The following is a 14,120-nucleotide window of genomic DNA, read 5'->3' as shown; positions in this document are numbered from 1 at the left end:
AAGGCAAAGCAACATGTATAAACGACTCGCTGGATCCAAAAACTAAGGAACCAAGGGAGACCCCTGCAGAAGACCTGGCACTTTCCCTGGCTGCTCAGCCTATGCAAAGATCCTAATGGTGGAGGTTTGCATATCCACGAACCTTGACTATAAAGCCCTGAGCACCCTACTATAGTGAGGGGACACGACCACCGGCTCCCTACACAAGACACGGAGGGAGTCAGGGTCATCTGGGATCCAGCAAACAGATATAAACATATAAAAGTACACTTAGCTTTGAAGCAAAGAGGAGGACAGATCAGCGTGCACACACACTCCAGGAGGAAATATAAGCCGCCCAGAAAAGCATTCTGAGGAGGCATTTAAAGGGAAGCAATTAAGACATGACAGCTGAGAGAGGCTGACGAGAGGAGGAGCTGAATACCACAACACAGAAATTCAAGGAGGAGGTTCTGAAAGGCCTCTGTCAGAGCTTCTCAGCTGTCTGGTTGTGACACTCCTATGTACAGGAATAGAATTCCTACAATTCTGCAGCTGAACTATCGGACTGACACTGGTTTTCGGACTGTAGTGCTGTAATACACAGACATAGACGTTTTTATTTATTACAGATCAGTGTTATGCATATAATAGATAACAGAACATTTCTTGTCTTTACCATGAATTATTTACATCTTTTTCTCACAGACTTCCAAGGCTCATTGTCTGATGTAGTCTCAGTCTAATCATCTTTTGATAGTTTTCTGTAACGTGCGCTGGACACGTAGTGGAGATAATGTCCAGTGCATTTTACGGAAATTGTCATGATCATATGGTTTGTCCTCCGCAGTTTTACGTAACCCTGCAGCTCAGCTTTATTATTAATGGAAACAATACACATCTTAGTCTCAATGTACAAAATAACAAGTTTAGCTCTGCTACATCTGTATCTGACCGGCCACTGTTCTTACAGTTTACAAGGCCGCAGCGGTATGCATTTACATGTGCCGTGTTATGGAAATGCCCATTTCTATACATGAAGGAATCAATGGCGTTCTCCGGTCCCGATATCGTTCCGCCCGGGGTTTGTTGTGCTACTAAATACAAAGTTCTTCTCTTCTACCCGAGCTGCTGCGACATCTTCATTCTCTGCGTCCTCTCAACGTGTGACCTTCTCCTGTCACATGTTCCTCCAAGTTATAGTCCTGTGGTCGATCAGTAATGCCAACGTTCTCCACAAGTCCACAGATTCATCCTCGCAACGCCTAAAAAATTCAAGAAATATAAGGAAATAATCCCTGACAACCTGGTGGCTGCACATCTAGGGCACTGATGGCATATGGCGTATTATCAACGTCAGATAATTGCAGGTCCCACCTCTGGATGACCTCAGACTTTAATAGACAATGCGGCTAAAGCTGGAGCCCATGATCATAGGTGTGTCCTGATGGAATCGAAGTGCAGTGTAAAGCATGGAGGAGGGACAGAAGCTATTCTGAGACAGGTCAACTTCAGACTACCACAGACCTCAATAGATCATGCGGATAAGGCCCCATGCACACGACCGTTGTGTGCATCCGTAGCCGTTGTGCCGTTTTCCGTTTTTTACGCGGACCCATTGACTTTCAATGGGTCCCTGGAAAAATCGGAAAATGCACCGTTTTGCAGCCGAGACCGTGATCCGTGTATCCTGTCCGTCAAAAAAATAGGATCTGTCCTATTTTTTTGACGGACAACGGTTCACGGACCCATTCAAGTCAATGGGTCCGTGAAAGAACACGGATGCACACAAGATTGGCATCCGTATCCGTAGGTTACTTTCATACAGATGGATCCGAAGATCCGTCTGCATAAAAGCTTTTTCAGAGCTGAGTTTTCACTTCGTGAAAACTCAGATCCGACACTGATCCGACACTTCGTGAAAACTCAGATCCGACACTATATTCTAACACAGAGGCGTTTCCATGGTGATGGAGACGCTTCTAGTTAGAAAGTTAGAATATACGAAAAGAACTGTGTACATGACTTAACTCATTGGTGGCCAGTGGGCCCTCCCTCCCCCTCCTAATTAAAATCTCCCCCCCCCCCCCCCATCATTGGTTTGGTGGCAGTGGAGAGTACCGATCGGAGTCCCAGTTTAATCGCTGGGGCTCCGATCGGTAACCATGGCAACCGGGATGCTACTGCAGTCCCGGTTTCCATGGTTACTTAGCAATTTGTAGAAGCTTCATACTTACCTGCGAGCTGCGATGTCTGTGACCGGCCGGGAGCTCCTCCTACTGGTAAGTGACAGGTCTGTGCGGTGCATTGCTTAATGATCTGTCACTTACCAGTAGGAGGAGCTCCCGGCCGGTCACAGACATCGCAGCTCGCAGGTAAGTATGAAGCTTCTACAAATTGCTAAGTAACCATGGCAACCGGGACTGCAGTAGCATCCCGGTTGCCATGGTTACCGATCGGAGCCCCAGCGATTACACTGGGACTCCGATCGGTACTCTCCACTGCCACCAATGATAGGGGGGGAGATTTTAATTAGGAGGGGGAGGGAGGGGAGAGGGCCCACTGGCCACCAACGAGTTAACTACAGGGGAGGGAGGGGGGGTCCACTGGATACCAATGAGTTAACTACAGGGGAGGGAGGGGGGGGCCACTGGCCACTAATGAGTTAACTACAGGGGAGGGGGGGGGGTCCACTGGATACCAATGAGTTAACTACAGGGGAGGGAGGGGGGGGCCACTGGCCACTAATGAGTTAACTACAGGGGAGGGGGGGGGGTCCACTGGATACCAATGAGTTAACTACAGGGGAGGGAGGGGGGGGGGACCACTGGCCACTAATGAGTTAACTACAGGGGAACAGGGGGGCGGCTGGCTACCAACGAGTTAACTACAGGGGGGGAGGGAGGGGGGGGTGGCCGCACTGGCCACCAATGAGTTAAAAACAGGGGGGGGGGGTCTGCCCCCTGCTGCCTGGCAGCACCTGCCAGGCAGCAGGGGGCAGTCATGTACACAGTTTTTTAGTATATTCTAACCTGAAGCGTCCCCATCACCATGGAAACGCCTCTGTGTTAGAATATACTGTCGGATCTGAGTTTCACGATGTAACTCATATCCGACAGTATATTCTAACATAGAGGCGTTCCCATGGTGATGGGGACGCTTCAAGTTAAAATATACCATCGGATTGGAGAAAACTCCGATCCGATGGTATAAAGGGACTCCTGACTTTACATTAAAAGTCAATGGGGACGGATCCGTTTGCAATGGCATCATATTGTGTCAACATCAAACGGATCCGTCCCCATTGACTTGCATTGTAATTCAGGACGGATCCGTTTGGCTCCGCACGGCCAGGCGGACACCAAAACGACTTTTTTTTTCATGTCCGTGGATCCTGCAAAAATCAAGGAAGACTCACGGACGAAAAAACGGTCACGGATCACGGACCTACGGACCCCGTTTTTGCGGACCGTGAAAAAATACTGTCGTGTGCATGAGGCCTAAGCTGGAGTCACTGAGGTGCAGTGAAAAGAATGGAGGAGGGACAGAATCTAATGTAATCTTCAGACTACCTCAGACTCTAATAGACTATGCAGCTAAGCAGGAGTCCTGATGGAACAGGGGTGCAGTATAAAGCATGGAGTAGGAACAGAATCTATGGCGAAACAGGTTGTCAGCCTCATACTCTAATAGACAATGAAGCTAAGCTGGAGTCATCAGTCCTATCTCTGCCTACAACCAAAGCTGCAGCTGCTGCAGTGTAAAGCATGATGGAAGGAGAGAGATGCATGATGGAAGTAGGAAATTCTCAGACTACCTCAGATTACAATGGACGGTGCAGCTAAGCTGGAGTCAGCAAATAGCATATAGGATAGACAGCAAAGCCAATAGTGCAACTAAGTTAGAGTCGCCTGCTGTGTGACCAAATGGAGCAGAACTGCAGTATAAAGCATGGTGGAGGGACAAAGAAACAGAGCTATAAACAGGGAGAATTCGGATTTAAACTTTTCTGATTATTTCTGGATTCTGAATGATGTTTTTCTTCCATTGTGTGCTTCCAGAAGCGACTACTTACCTGTAATCTGTGACCGCACGTGACTCCGGTATAGCCAGGGCGACAGGAACACACGTTGGGAGCCATGCAGCGCCCGCCATACAGACACTTGTAATTGCAGACGGCTGAAGAAATAGTAAAAACACATAAAAGGTAGAAACATTTTATTCCAGAACATTCGGAAACTGAAGCAATCACTGGGGGGGGGGGGGGGGGGGGGGCTGGTATCACTTACGCGTCTGGCACTGAGCCCCTTCCCACTCGGCCGGGCACTGACAGGTATTTGGGCCAATACATTCGCCCCCATTCTTACATTTCTGGAGACAGATTGCTGGGGGAAACACGAAAGCGCAATTAATTAACAAAATATACAAAAGACCTAATATAAACTCACGTTGTACGGCGTGCAAGCCTCGGGATAGGTTATTTCTACGGAAGATGAATGGGACTAATTACCAGGGGTGAACGGAACGAGCTGTGATCCCATAAGGCTACATTTGGCCCCATATAGACCATACTAGTCGCAGTAGCTTCCATTTACAAAGGCATAGAAACAACGGGCAACATTCTGGATACCTGCAGCCACCACCAGGGGGAGCTCACCGCATATAGATTTTCACAATTCTCATTAATATCAATGGGAATATAGTAAAGTATAATTTAGGCCCTTGAGGACGGGGTTAATTGTTGCCTAGTCTTGGGGGGGCAATAACTTTACAGCATACACCAATCATTATAAATGTCGTTATAATTGTATTGCCCAAGTTGCTATCGATGTAACAAGACCAACCATATTGGACTTTTAATGTAAAAAAAAAAGTGATTTTTTTTTGTTGTTATTTTAATATGACTTATTTATTTGACTTTTTTAAATTATTTTGTCTATTTTTATATTATTATAATTTTTTTTTATTTTTTTTTTATTACAAAGTACTGGCATATCCAGCATCTATACATACTAATAGTATGGACTACAACGAATATGGACAGACAAAGAACCTATTCTTCAAATCAGGTTATCAGGTTTTTACTTTAAATATATATATTTTTGGTGAATTTTTAGAGATTATTATTATTTTTTTTTTCATTTTCCATGTCCCTCTCTATATGAAATAAAAATCCTAAAATCTTGCCGTTTTCGCACTGGCCACTAGGCCTAAATATGTGAAGTTCTTCCCGTTCTTTTAGAGCGGTCACATGGGCCAAAAACAAGTGCAGACCCCATTGACTTTAATGGGACATATTTCTAGGCATGCTCTGTGAACCTGTTCAGGGGTCATTGTGCAGGGAGGAGGAGTAGATAAGATGACCATCAACTAATGCGAATGGTTGGTCCTGTGTTTTCTCCACAGAGGTGGTACCTGTCATTGTGATCCTGCCTGGGCTGATCATGAGATGACTACTGAAATGTTACCCGTACAGAACCAGAAGCCTCAACATATTATGAGGCCTAGTGGTCAGTGCAGAAACTGCATGATTAGCCAGGATTGGAAATACATGGCTAATTTCAGCATCACACCTGTCAGGAACTGCATTTCGGCCCGATAGAAGCAATCAGAGCCCACCTGCAATACCTCACACCACCTGTGGACAGGAGAGGCACTGTTTTTGGAAAAAAGCAGCCATGCAATTTTAATTCAGAATAACCCCTTTAAGTATAGGTGGTGCAGATTCATGCTGAGCACCCAAGAGCCTGTCTGCAACGTAAAAGGGCAGCGAATGGCTGCGATAGTAACAGAAACACGCTGTGAGAAGGCCAGATCCCGCTGCACTTGTGGAGATCCGCCATTCTCTCTCATGTTTATGTCTGAACTTCTTACGTATGCTGCATCGTTTGCCCTTCCAGCCCGATGGACAGGAGCAGATATTGGGTCCAACGCATTTCCCTCCGTTCATACAGGTCGGGTCACAGATACCTGGGAAGCAAACAGTTAATATTTTCGGTTTCAATGAGTTCAGGCAGGGAAGTAAATTAATAAAATATAGAGAAAACTTCTGCCACTTTAAATTTCAACATTTCTCAATTTCTACTTGCTGTCAGTGAACGAGGCCTATCCTGTTTACGTGCAGAATGTTAAACTCTCATGCAGACCCCATACTTCTCACAGCAGAGGGTTTGTTACTGTCACAGCCAGTACAAACGATAAGAGGTAGACACGTCGGTGGCGCCAATGTCTCTCCGATCCTGGATAGTTTGTTACAATGTATCAGCCAAACTGTTTACCTCACAGAGAGATGGATACAATTGTCATACTCTCTCAGCTGGGAGAATCATTCACTGACAGCAAGCAGGAACCTTCAAACTAGTGGTATCCTAGAAAGTAGATTAGAAAGCTGATATTAAACTTTTTATTATTAATTGTTTAAAAGGGGTTTTCACAGAATCAAAAGCTGTCATCTGTCCGCATGGGAAGGAGATGTGTCTGACTGATAGAGGTCTGACTGTTGGGACCCCACAAAACATGAGTATGGGGGTCTCATGTCCCCTGATTAAATAGAGCAGCACTCAAGAATGTGCACCGCCGCTCCATTCATATTCTATAGCAGGGATGGCCAAGCTGAGGCTCTCCAGCTGTTGCAAAACTACAACTCCCAGCATGTCTACATCTATTATCCTACAGCAGGGCATGGTGGGAGTTGTAGTTATCTCCTATACTATAGATAGAGAGTACTTTCTTAGAGCTGGCATACCCCTTCATGGTCCAGACAATGTAATGCTTGAGACTCGGGGTGACTTACTTGTCTGACATCTTTTTCCAGTGTAGCCTTCAGGACAACTGCAGACATTATTCCTCATGCACTGACCGCCATTCTTACATGATGGACTGCAGATCGCTGTAAGATATCATCAGTTACTGGCAAATTCATATGACAGGTGCCTTAGGGGTCGAGCACACGACTGTACCATATTCAGGCACCAGCCATTTTTACACCGCATCACGGATGTGAACCCATTCATTTGAATAGTTCAGCAATCCGGAAGCTGCGGTGCGGAATGGCGACAAGGAATCCCACAGAAGCACTCTGTAGTGCTTCCGTGGGGTTTCTGTCCATGCCTCCAGAGCTGCGCTCACTATTCTGCTGGTGGAGTCACTGTATACATACATTACATTACTTATCCTGTACTGATCCTGAGTTACATCCTGTATTATACTCCAGAGCTGCGCTCACTATTCTGCTGGTGGAGTTACTGTGCACATACATCACATAACTTATCCTGTACTGATCCTGAGTTACATCCTGTGTTATACTCCAGAGCTGCACTCACTATTCTGCTGGTGCAGTCACTGTGTACATACATTACTTATCCTGTAATGATCCTGCGTTACATCCTGTATTATACTCCAGAGCTGCACTCACTATTCTGCTGGTGCAGTCACTGTGTACATACATTACATTACTTATCCTGTACTGATCCTGAGTTACATCCTGTACTATACCCCAGAGCTGCACTCACTATTCTGCTGGTGCAGTCACTGTGTACATACATTACTTATCCTGTACTGATCCTGAGTTACATCCTGTATTATACCCCAGAGCTGCACTCACTATTCTGCAGGTGCAGTCACTGTGTACATACATTACATTACTTATCCTGTACTGATCCTGAGTTACATCCTGTATTATACTCCAGAGCTGCACTCACTATTCTGCTGGTGCAGTCACTGTGTATATACATTACTTATCCTGTACTGATCCTGAGTTACATCCTGTATTATACTCCAGAGCTGCACTCACTATTCTGCTGGTGCAGTCACTGTGTACATACATTACATTACTTATCCTGTACTGATCCTGAGTTTTACAGCAAGACACGGAGGCGAGTATTGCTATCTCCTTCTTTACTTCCACCAATAGCAGCAAAGGAGAAATTTACATAATCATAACAATAAAGGACCCTCCCCTAACAGATCCTATAATGAGCAGTGTCCTCTTCATATCTTCCTCTTTCTTTGCTGCTCCACCAAAGCTAAGTTATTCTGTGTTTCATGTGGTATTTTTGCATGTATGATGCCTGTATTTCATTACCCTGTGTTGCTTAGGGCTTGTCTATTATTCATAGTCTCTGCCCTTTGCCAGGTCTTTTCTTTCCCCTAGTTTTGGACTAGTTGCTTCCTTGTCACCTGTATTCCCCTGCGCCTATTGCGTTTTCGTTTGGGGGTGCCCCCCCCCCCTTTTTTCCCCATCCTATCCTTGCTTCAACCACCGCGTTTTTATTCAAATTTTCGCTCCGTTTTGCTTGGGAGGAGCTCTGCGCCTCTCCTCCTTTCCTCCCTACCTTCATTCTCTGCTCCGATTCCACCCCGCTGGTTCCCGGCGCTCTAGGTTTCGGCGGCAGCTTGCGCTTTGTTTCCCGCGGCTCCGAGATCTCGCGGGATCTCGCGGCCATTTTGGGAGCTCCCGCCCGTCCTCTCGCGGGATTTCGGAGTTATCTGCCGTGCACGTCTGTGGCTCGGCTCCGGTTCGGCTCCTGCTCTGCGGCGCTTGGGGTGACTAACCCCTCTTTAGGTACCCACCTCCTCGGTCTTAGTGACCCCTAATATATCAGGCATCCACCAGTTAGGTTACCTGCCACTTTAGTAGTTAATATTAACTCCTAAATATGTCTTCTGACCGCTCTATGCTGGGCCTAATCCCCCCCCCATCCGCTGGGGACCCCAGCTTACCAACTACTAGTGCACAGGCCCTGGAGCTACAACGCTCAGTGTCTAGTGCTGTTATCGAGGCAATGGGATCCATGTCCTCTATGATCTCCCAAACCATCTCCCAGGCCTTGTCTGCCCATGCCCCTGGCCCCTCTACTCAGTTGCCTGTACTCACAAATCCGCAGCCTACCATTGAACCTCCTGCCCAGGAGACCTTGACTGGTGTGATTCAAGCCACCCTTGATAGCGCGCTTAGATCGCGCAAAAGAGCCTTGCCGTGTCAGGCAGAACGGACGCGAACGTGGAAATGTGCTAGAGCACAAACTAATGATATAGATTCGGATGTAGAATCTGATATGGAGGCTTATGCGGTGGCAAGCGGCCACTCTGAAGGGGAGATGGAGACGGAATCTGAATTTCCAGATGATGCTGGCCCTAGGCCTTCCACCTCTGGGTCCGTGGGCGCCTCCGCCACTGCCCCCAACACGGTTTCTACCCTGGTGGACCCCTCAGGCATCCCATTATTTGATCCTGATTCCCTCCACCACCCTAGGTCGGCGGAGTGGCTGCCGGTGGCTCATGTGAGCGATTACCTGGAGCATTGGGTGCGCCGTCCTCTTAGCAAAGAGGCACGCAGCAAGCTCCGAGCCGAATGCCCCAGACCATTGATCCCCAACAAGGTCTGTGATACGCCATCTGTGGATCCAAAAATGACCCAGTTTTTGGCTAAAACCGGCTGGAATCCCCGCAAGGGGTTAGATTCCGCAATTAAGAGTTGTCAGGATAAACTCCTTGACATCTTTGGCCCCCTCGCCAAAATCTTTGAGATGGCCGAATCGGCCAGAGCGGACGGCTCTCCGATAGATCCGGAGGAGCTTACTGGCTGGATACAGAGGGCCATTTGTATCGCGGGCAGCACAAACTCCTCCCTGGCGTAAAGCCATTTTGTTTAAAATTGACCCGAAATTGGCCAACCTGGCACTCACTGAGTCAGGAAGGGATGCTCAGGGTCTGCTGTTCGGGGATTCCTTTATTAAGGACCTCAGCAGATATGTAGGTGCATTTACCGCCCTAGACAAGGCCCAGTCCTCCATGAGAAGGGTCTTTCAGGGGCGGGTCTCCACTAGGGCCGGCAGTAGTAGGGGCCGTCTGTCCGGCCGCTCCAGTTTCCAGGCCCGCAGCTCGGGCAGAGGCTCCTTCAACCAAAGACCTCCCTTCCAGGACCAAAGGAATCCTCCTCCGTTCTTCCCGGCCAGAGGCGGCCAATGGCGCTCCAGATCCGTTAGAGGGAATCCGTCCTTCCGAAAATCCTTCGGTAAGTCTTTCCCCAGTGGGGACTTCTTTGGTTCCTTGTGTCGGGGGCAGACTCCGTTTCTGTTCCCACGTTTGGTCCAGCATTACATCAGACCCATGGGTGCTGAGCACGGTGCAGGGGTTTCGCATAGAACTTACGGGTTCGCCAGATCTCGTCCTTCCACCCCCACCCCTGGCACGTCCAGACAGGGAACTAGTGGATGTAGAACTGATTTCCCTTTTTCACAAGGATGCGATAGAAAGGGCCCCTCCCACCCCGGGGGGCGTTCTCAGCCACATTTTTCTAGTGCAGAAAAAAGGCGGACAAATGCGTCCAGTAATAAATCTCCGGGCCTTGAATGCGGTGGTGCGCTATCGCCACTTCAAGATGGAAGGGATTCACCTCCTTCGGGACTTGCTGATTCCGGGGGACTGGATGGTGAAGCTGGACCTCAAAGATGCTTATCTTACGGTCCCGATTGCCTCCTCGTCCAGGGATCTGCTGCGCTTCCTGTGGAGGGGCGAAGTGTGGCGCTTCACTTGCCTACCGTTCGGCCTTTCTTCGGCGCCTTGGTGCTTCACCAAGCTACTGCGCCCGGTCATGGCCTGGCTGCGGAGTCGTGGGGTGCGTCTAGTCATTTATCTGGACGACATCCTCATTATGCATCAATGTCAGGCGTCTCTGCTTCAGCACCTTCAGTGGACCTCGGATCTTCTGACGGGTCTGGGTTTCCTGCTCAATCCCGTGAAATCCTGCCTCGCACCGACTCGACGGATAGAGTTCCTGGGCTTCACGGTGGACTCTGTTGCGGAATCTCTCAGTCTTCCTTCGGAGAAGTTGCGGACGATTCGCAAGGAGTTGAGACATGCTCTCTCAGCTTCCTCCCTATCCCTTTCGCATAGAACTTACGGGTTCGCCAGATCTCGTCCTTCCACCCCCACCCCTGGCACGTCCAGACAGGGAACTAGTGGATGTAGAACTGATTTCCCTTTTTCACAAGGATGCGATAGAAAGGGCCCCTCCCACCCCGGGGGGCGTTCTCAGCCACATTTTTCTAGTGCAGAAAAAAGGCGGACAAATGCGTCCAGTAATAAATCTCCGGGCCTTGAATGCGGTGGTGCGCTATCGCCACTTCAAGATGGAAGGGATTCACCTCCTTCGGGACTTGCTGATTCTGGGGGACTGGATGGTGAAGCTGGACCTCAAAGATGCTTATCTTACGGTCCCGATTGCCTCCTCGTCCAGGGATCTGCTGCGCTTCCTGTGGAGGGGCGAAGTGTGGCGCTTCACTTGCCTACCGTTCGGCCTTTCTTCGGCGCCTTGGTGCTTCACCAAGCTACTGCGCCCGGTCATGGCCTGGCTGCGGAGTCGTGGGGTGCGTCTAGTCATTTATCTGGACGACATCCTCATTATGCATCAATGTCAGGCGTCTCTGCTTCAGCACCTTCAGTGGACCTCGGATCTTCTGACGGGTCTGGGTTTCCTGCTCAATCCCGTGAAATCCTGCCTCGCACCGACTCGACGGATAGAGTTCCTGGGCTTCACGGTGGACTCTGTTGCGGAATCTCTCAGTCTTCCTTCGGAGAAGTTGCGGACGATTCGCAAGGAGTTGAGACATGCTCTCTCAGCTTCCTCCCTATCCCTACGTCACCTGGCTCGCATCATTGGGCTATTAGCCTCCTCTATCCAGGCAGTCTTCCCCGCTCCGCTCCATTATCGGGCTCTACAGCGCCTGAAGATCGCCCACCTCCGTACCGGGGCCTCGTTTGCAGACGCGGTGGTTCTGGATCAGGAAGCTTGGGAGGAACTTCATTGGTGGATAACCAACTTGGAAGCCTGGAATGGCAGAGCAATCTTCAGATTCCAACCAGAATTCACGGTGGAGTCGGACGCGAGTCTCCAGGGCTGGGGTGCCCACTGCGAGGGTATTTCCACTGGGGGTCGATGGTCGGAGACCGAGACCCATCTTCACATCAACGCTCTGGATCTTCTAGCGGGCTCGTTTGCCATCAGGAGTTTCACCAAGGGCATAGCGCACGCTTGCATCCGTCTACGCATGGACAATGTGTCGGCGGTCAGGTATGTCAATCACCTGGGCGGCACTCAATCGGACACCTTAGCCCGGCTGGCGGAGTTCTGGTCCTACTGTCTGTCCAGGGACATCATGATTCAAGCGGAGTACCTTCCAGGTCTTCACAACTACCGAGCGGATTGGAGCTCCCGATGCTTCACGGACGGCAGCGACTGGAGGCTGAATCCGGAGATGTTCTCCACAATCTCGGACGTCTGGGGTCCTTGCTCCATAGACCTTTTTGCCTCCCGGCTCAATACTCACCTGCCCAGGTTCTTCAGCTGGCGGCCGGACCCGGAAGCAGAAGCGGTGGATGCGTTTCTACAGGACTGGTCTTCAGCCCTACATTACGCGTTCCCACCGTTTGCCATGATTCCGAGGATGTTGCTACAGACTCGGCGTCAGGTGGCGGAGCTGGTGGTGGTGATTCCCTTCTGGGGATCTCAAGCCTGGTACCCGATCCTCCTAGAACTCCTAGTCGATGTACCTGTCCTACTCCCGACGCTGACGGATCTCCTCCAGGACCCGCTGGGTGCCCCACATCCCCTCCTGGTCGAAGGCTCCCTTCAACTTCTGGCGTGCCGAATCTCAGGACTCCAGGAGAGGTCGAGGGAATTTCGGAGGCAACTAGACGCCTCCTGGACAACGCTTGGGCTCCCGGCACCCGAAAATCTTACCGGGCAGCTTGGGGATCTTGGGTTGGCTGGTGCATGGAACGGGACCTGGATCCCGTTTCGGCATCTGTAACCCATTTATTGCAATTCCTGACATCTCTTTTTGAAGCAGGGAAAGCTTATCGGACCATCAATTTGTTCTGTTCTGCGATTTCCTCGACTCATCAGGGATTTGATGGCGTTCCTGCTGGTCAACACCCTTTGGTGTCTCGACTTTTACGTGGCTCGCGTTTGGCTCGGCCTCCTCAGCCACGTTTCACCACTACGTGGGATGTTTCCCTGGTCCTTTCTTTCCTCTCTTCCTGGCCCGACAATGCGGCTCTTTCCCTCCGTCAGCTGTCGGCCAAATTGCTGACCCTTTTTTGCCTGATTTCCTGTAAGAGGGTCTCTGATGTCAGGGCTCTGGATCATGATGCCAGATCCTTTACGCCCGAGGGTGTTACTTTTAACATCACGCGGCGTACCAAGACCAATATTCGGTCTGTGTCCTATCCCAGTTTTCCGTCTTCTCCGGCGCTCTGTCCTGTAGTTTGCCTACGGGAATATGAGTTGCGCACTCGGTCTCACCGTTCTGCGGACATTCCGCAGCTTTTCCTCTCTATTCGCCATCCCTTTGGCCCGGTGACCAGTCCCACTTTGGCGCGTTGGATGAAGTGGGTCATGTCCCTTTCCGGGATTGATACGACGATCTTTACCGCTCACTCGGCCAGGGGCGCGGCTGCTACTGCCCTGGCAGTTTCGGGGGCTCGTTTGGAGGACATTCTGCGTCTGGCTGACTGGTCTAGGGCCACGACGTTCACAGAGTTTTATTTCCGTCCTCCAACTCATGTGTTTTCAGCTATTATTGAGCAGCTTTGAACTTGCAATACGAAGCCTCCGTGTCTTGCTGTAAAACTTAATGATTTTCCTATTTCATGACGTAAAGTCATAGTTTTATTAAAGACACGGAGGCGAGTATTGCCCGCCCTAGGTTTCTCCTGCTCCCCCTATTGTTATGGTATTATTGTTATTGACTATTACACTGTCTTTTATTGTTATTTATGACGTTTTACCGTTAAGGTTTATTATGGTTTTGTTTCAGCGACCTTTTGATGTACGACCGTTATAGGGTCGGAATTGCGCATTTTGTACCCATGTGTTTACACTGGCTATATTATTTATTCTGTTTCAGGTTGAAAACTCCTTGGCTGGTGGCATTCTGTGTTGTTCCAGGTTTCCTGAGATGTTCGCCATGTTGGCTTGAGTTCTTCAGTTGGAGGGACCAGAGTGGTCGGTGTCGGAACCAGTTCCAGTTCGGTTCGTTTTCGGTTATGGTTGGCGGTTGGTGTCGTGGATTCAAAGAAAGAGGAAGATATGAAGAGGACACTGCTTATTATAGGATCTGTTAGGGGAGGGTCCTTTA

At 49.5% G+C, this 14,120-nt stretch overlaps 1 protein-coding gene across 1 annotated transcript in view; it reads right to left on the bottom strand.

The window, feature by feature from the left end:
- Window positions 1-589: 589 nt before the first annotated feature.
- The window catches only part of VWDE (von Willebrand factor D and EGF domains), a 104,128-nt gene continuing 90,597 nt past the window's right edge, over window positions 590-14,120 (bottom strand). The window contains exons 27-31 of the mRNA XM_044294065.1: window positions 6,773-6,868; window positions 5,854-5,949; window positions 4,269-4,364; window positions 4,055-4,158; window positions 590-1,244 (exon numbers count right to left, since the gene is read on the bottom strand). Of these exons, the coding sequence (XP_044150000.1) occupies window positions 1,230-1,244; window positions 4,055-4,158; window positions 4,269-4,364; window positions 5,854-5,949; window positions 6,773-6,868 (407 nt within the window). The 3' untranslated portion in view covers window positions 590-1,229. The remainder of the gene's footprint in view (window positions 1,245-4,054; window positions 4,159-4,268; window positions 4,365-5,853; window positions 5,950-6,772; window positions 6,869-14,120) is intronic.

The sequence above is a fragment of the Bufo gargarizans genome, chromosome 5 (genome assembly GCF_014858855.1).
Source record: "Bufo gargarizans isolate SCDJY-AF-19 chromosome 5, ASM1485885v1, whole genome shotgun sequence".
NCBI classification, from domain to species: domain Eukaryota; kingdom Metazoa; phylum Chordata; class Amphibia; order Anura; family Bufonidae; genus Bufo; species Bufo gargarizans.
Note: the sequence above shows the minus strand (reverse complement) of the source record. Positions and strands in the feature narration are given on the sequence as shown.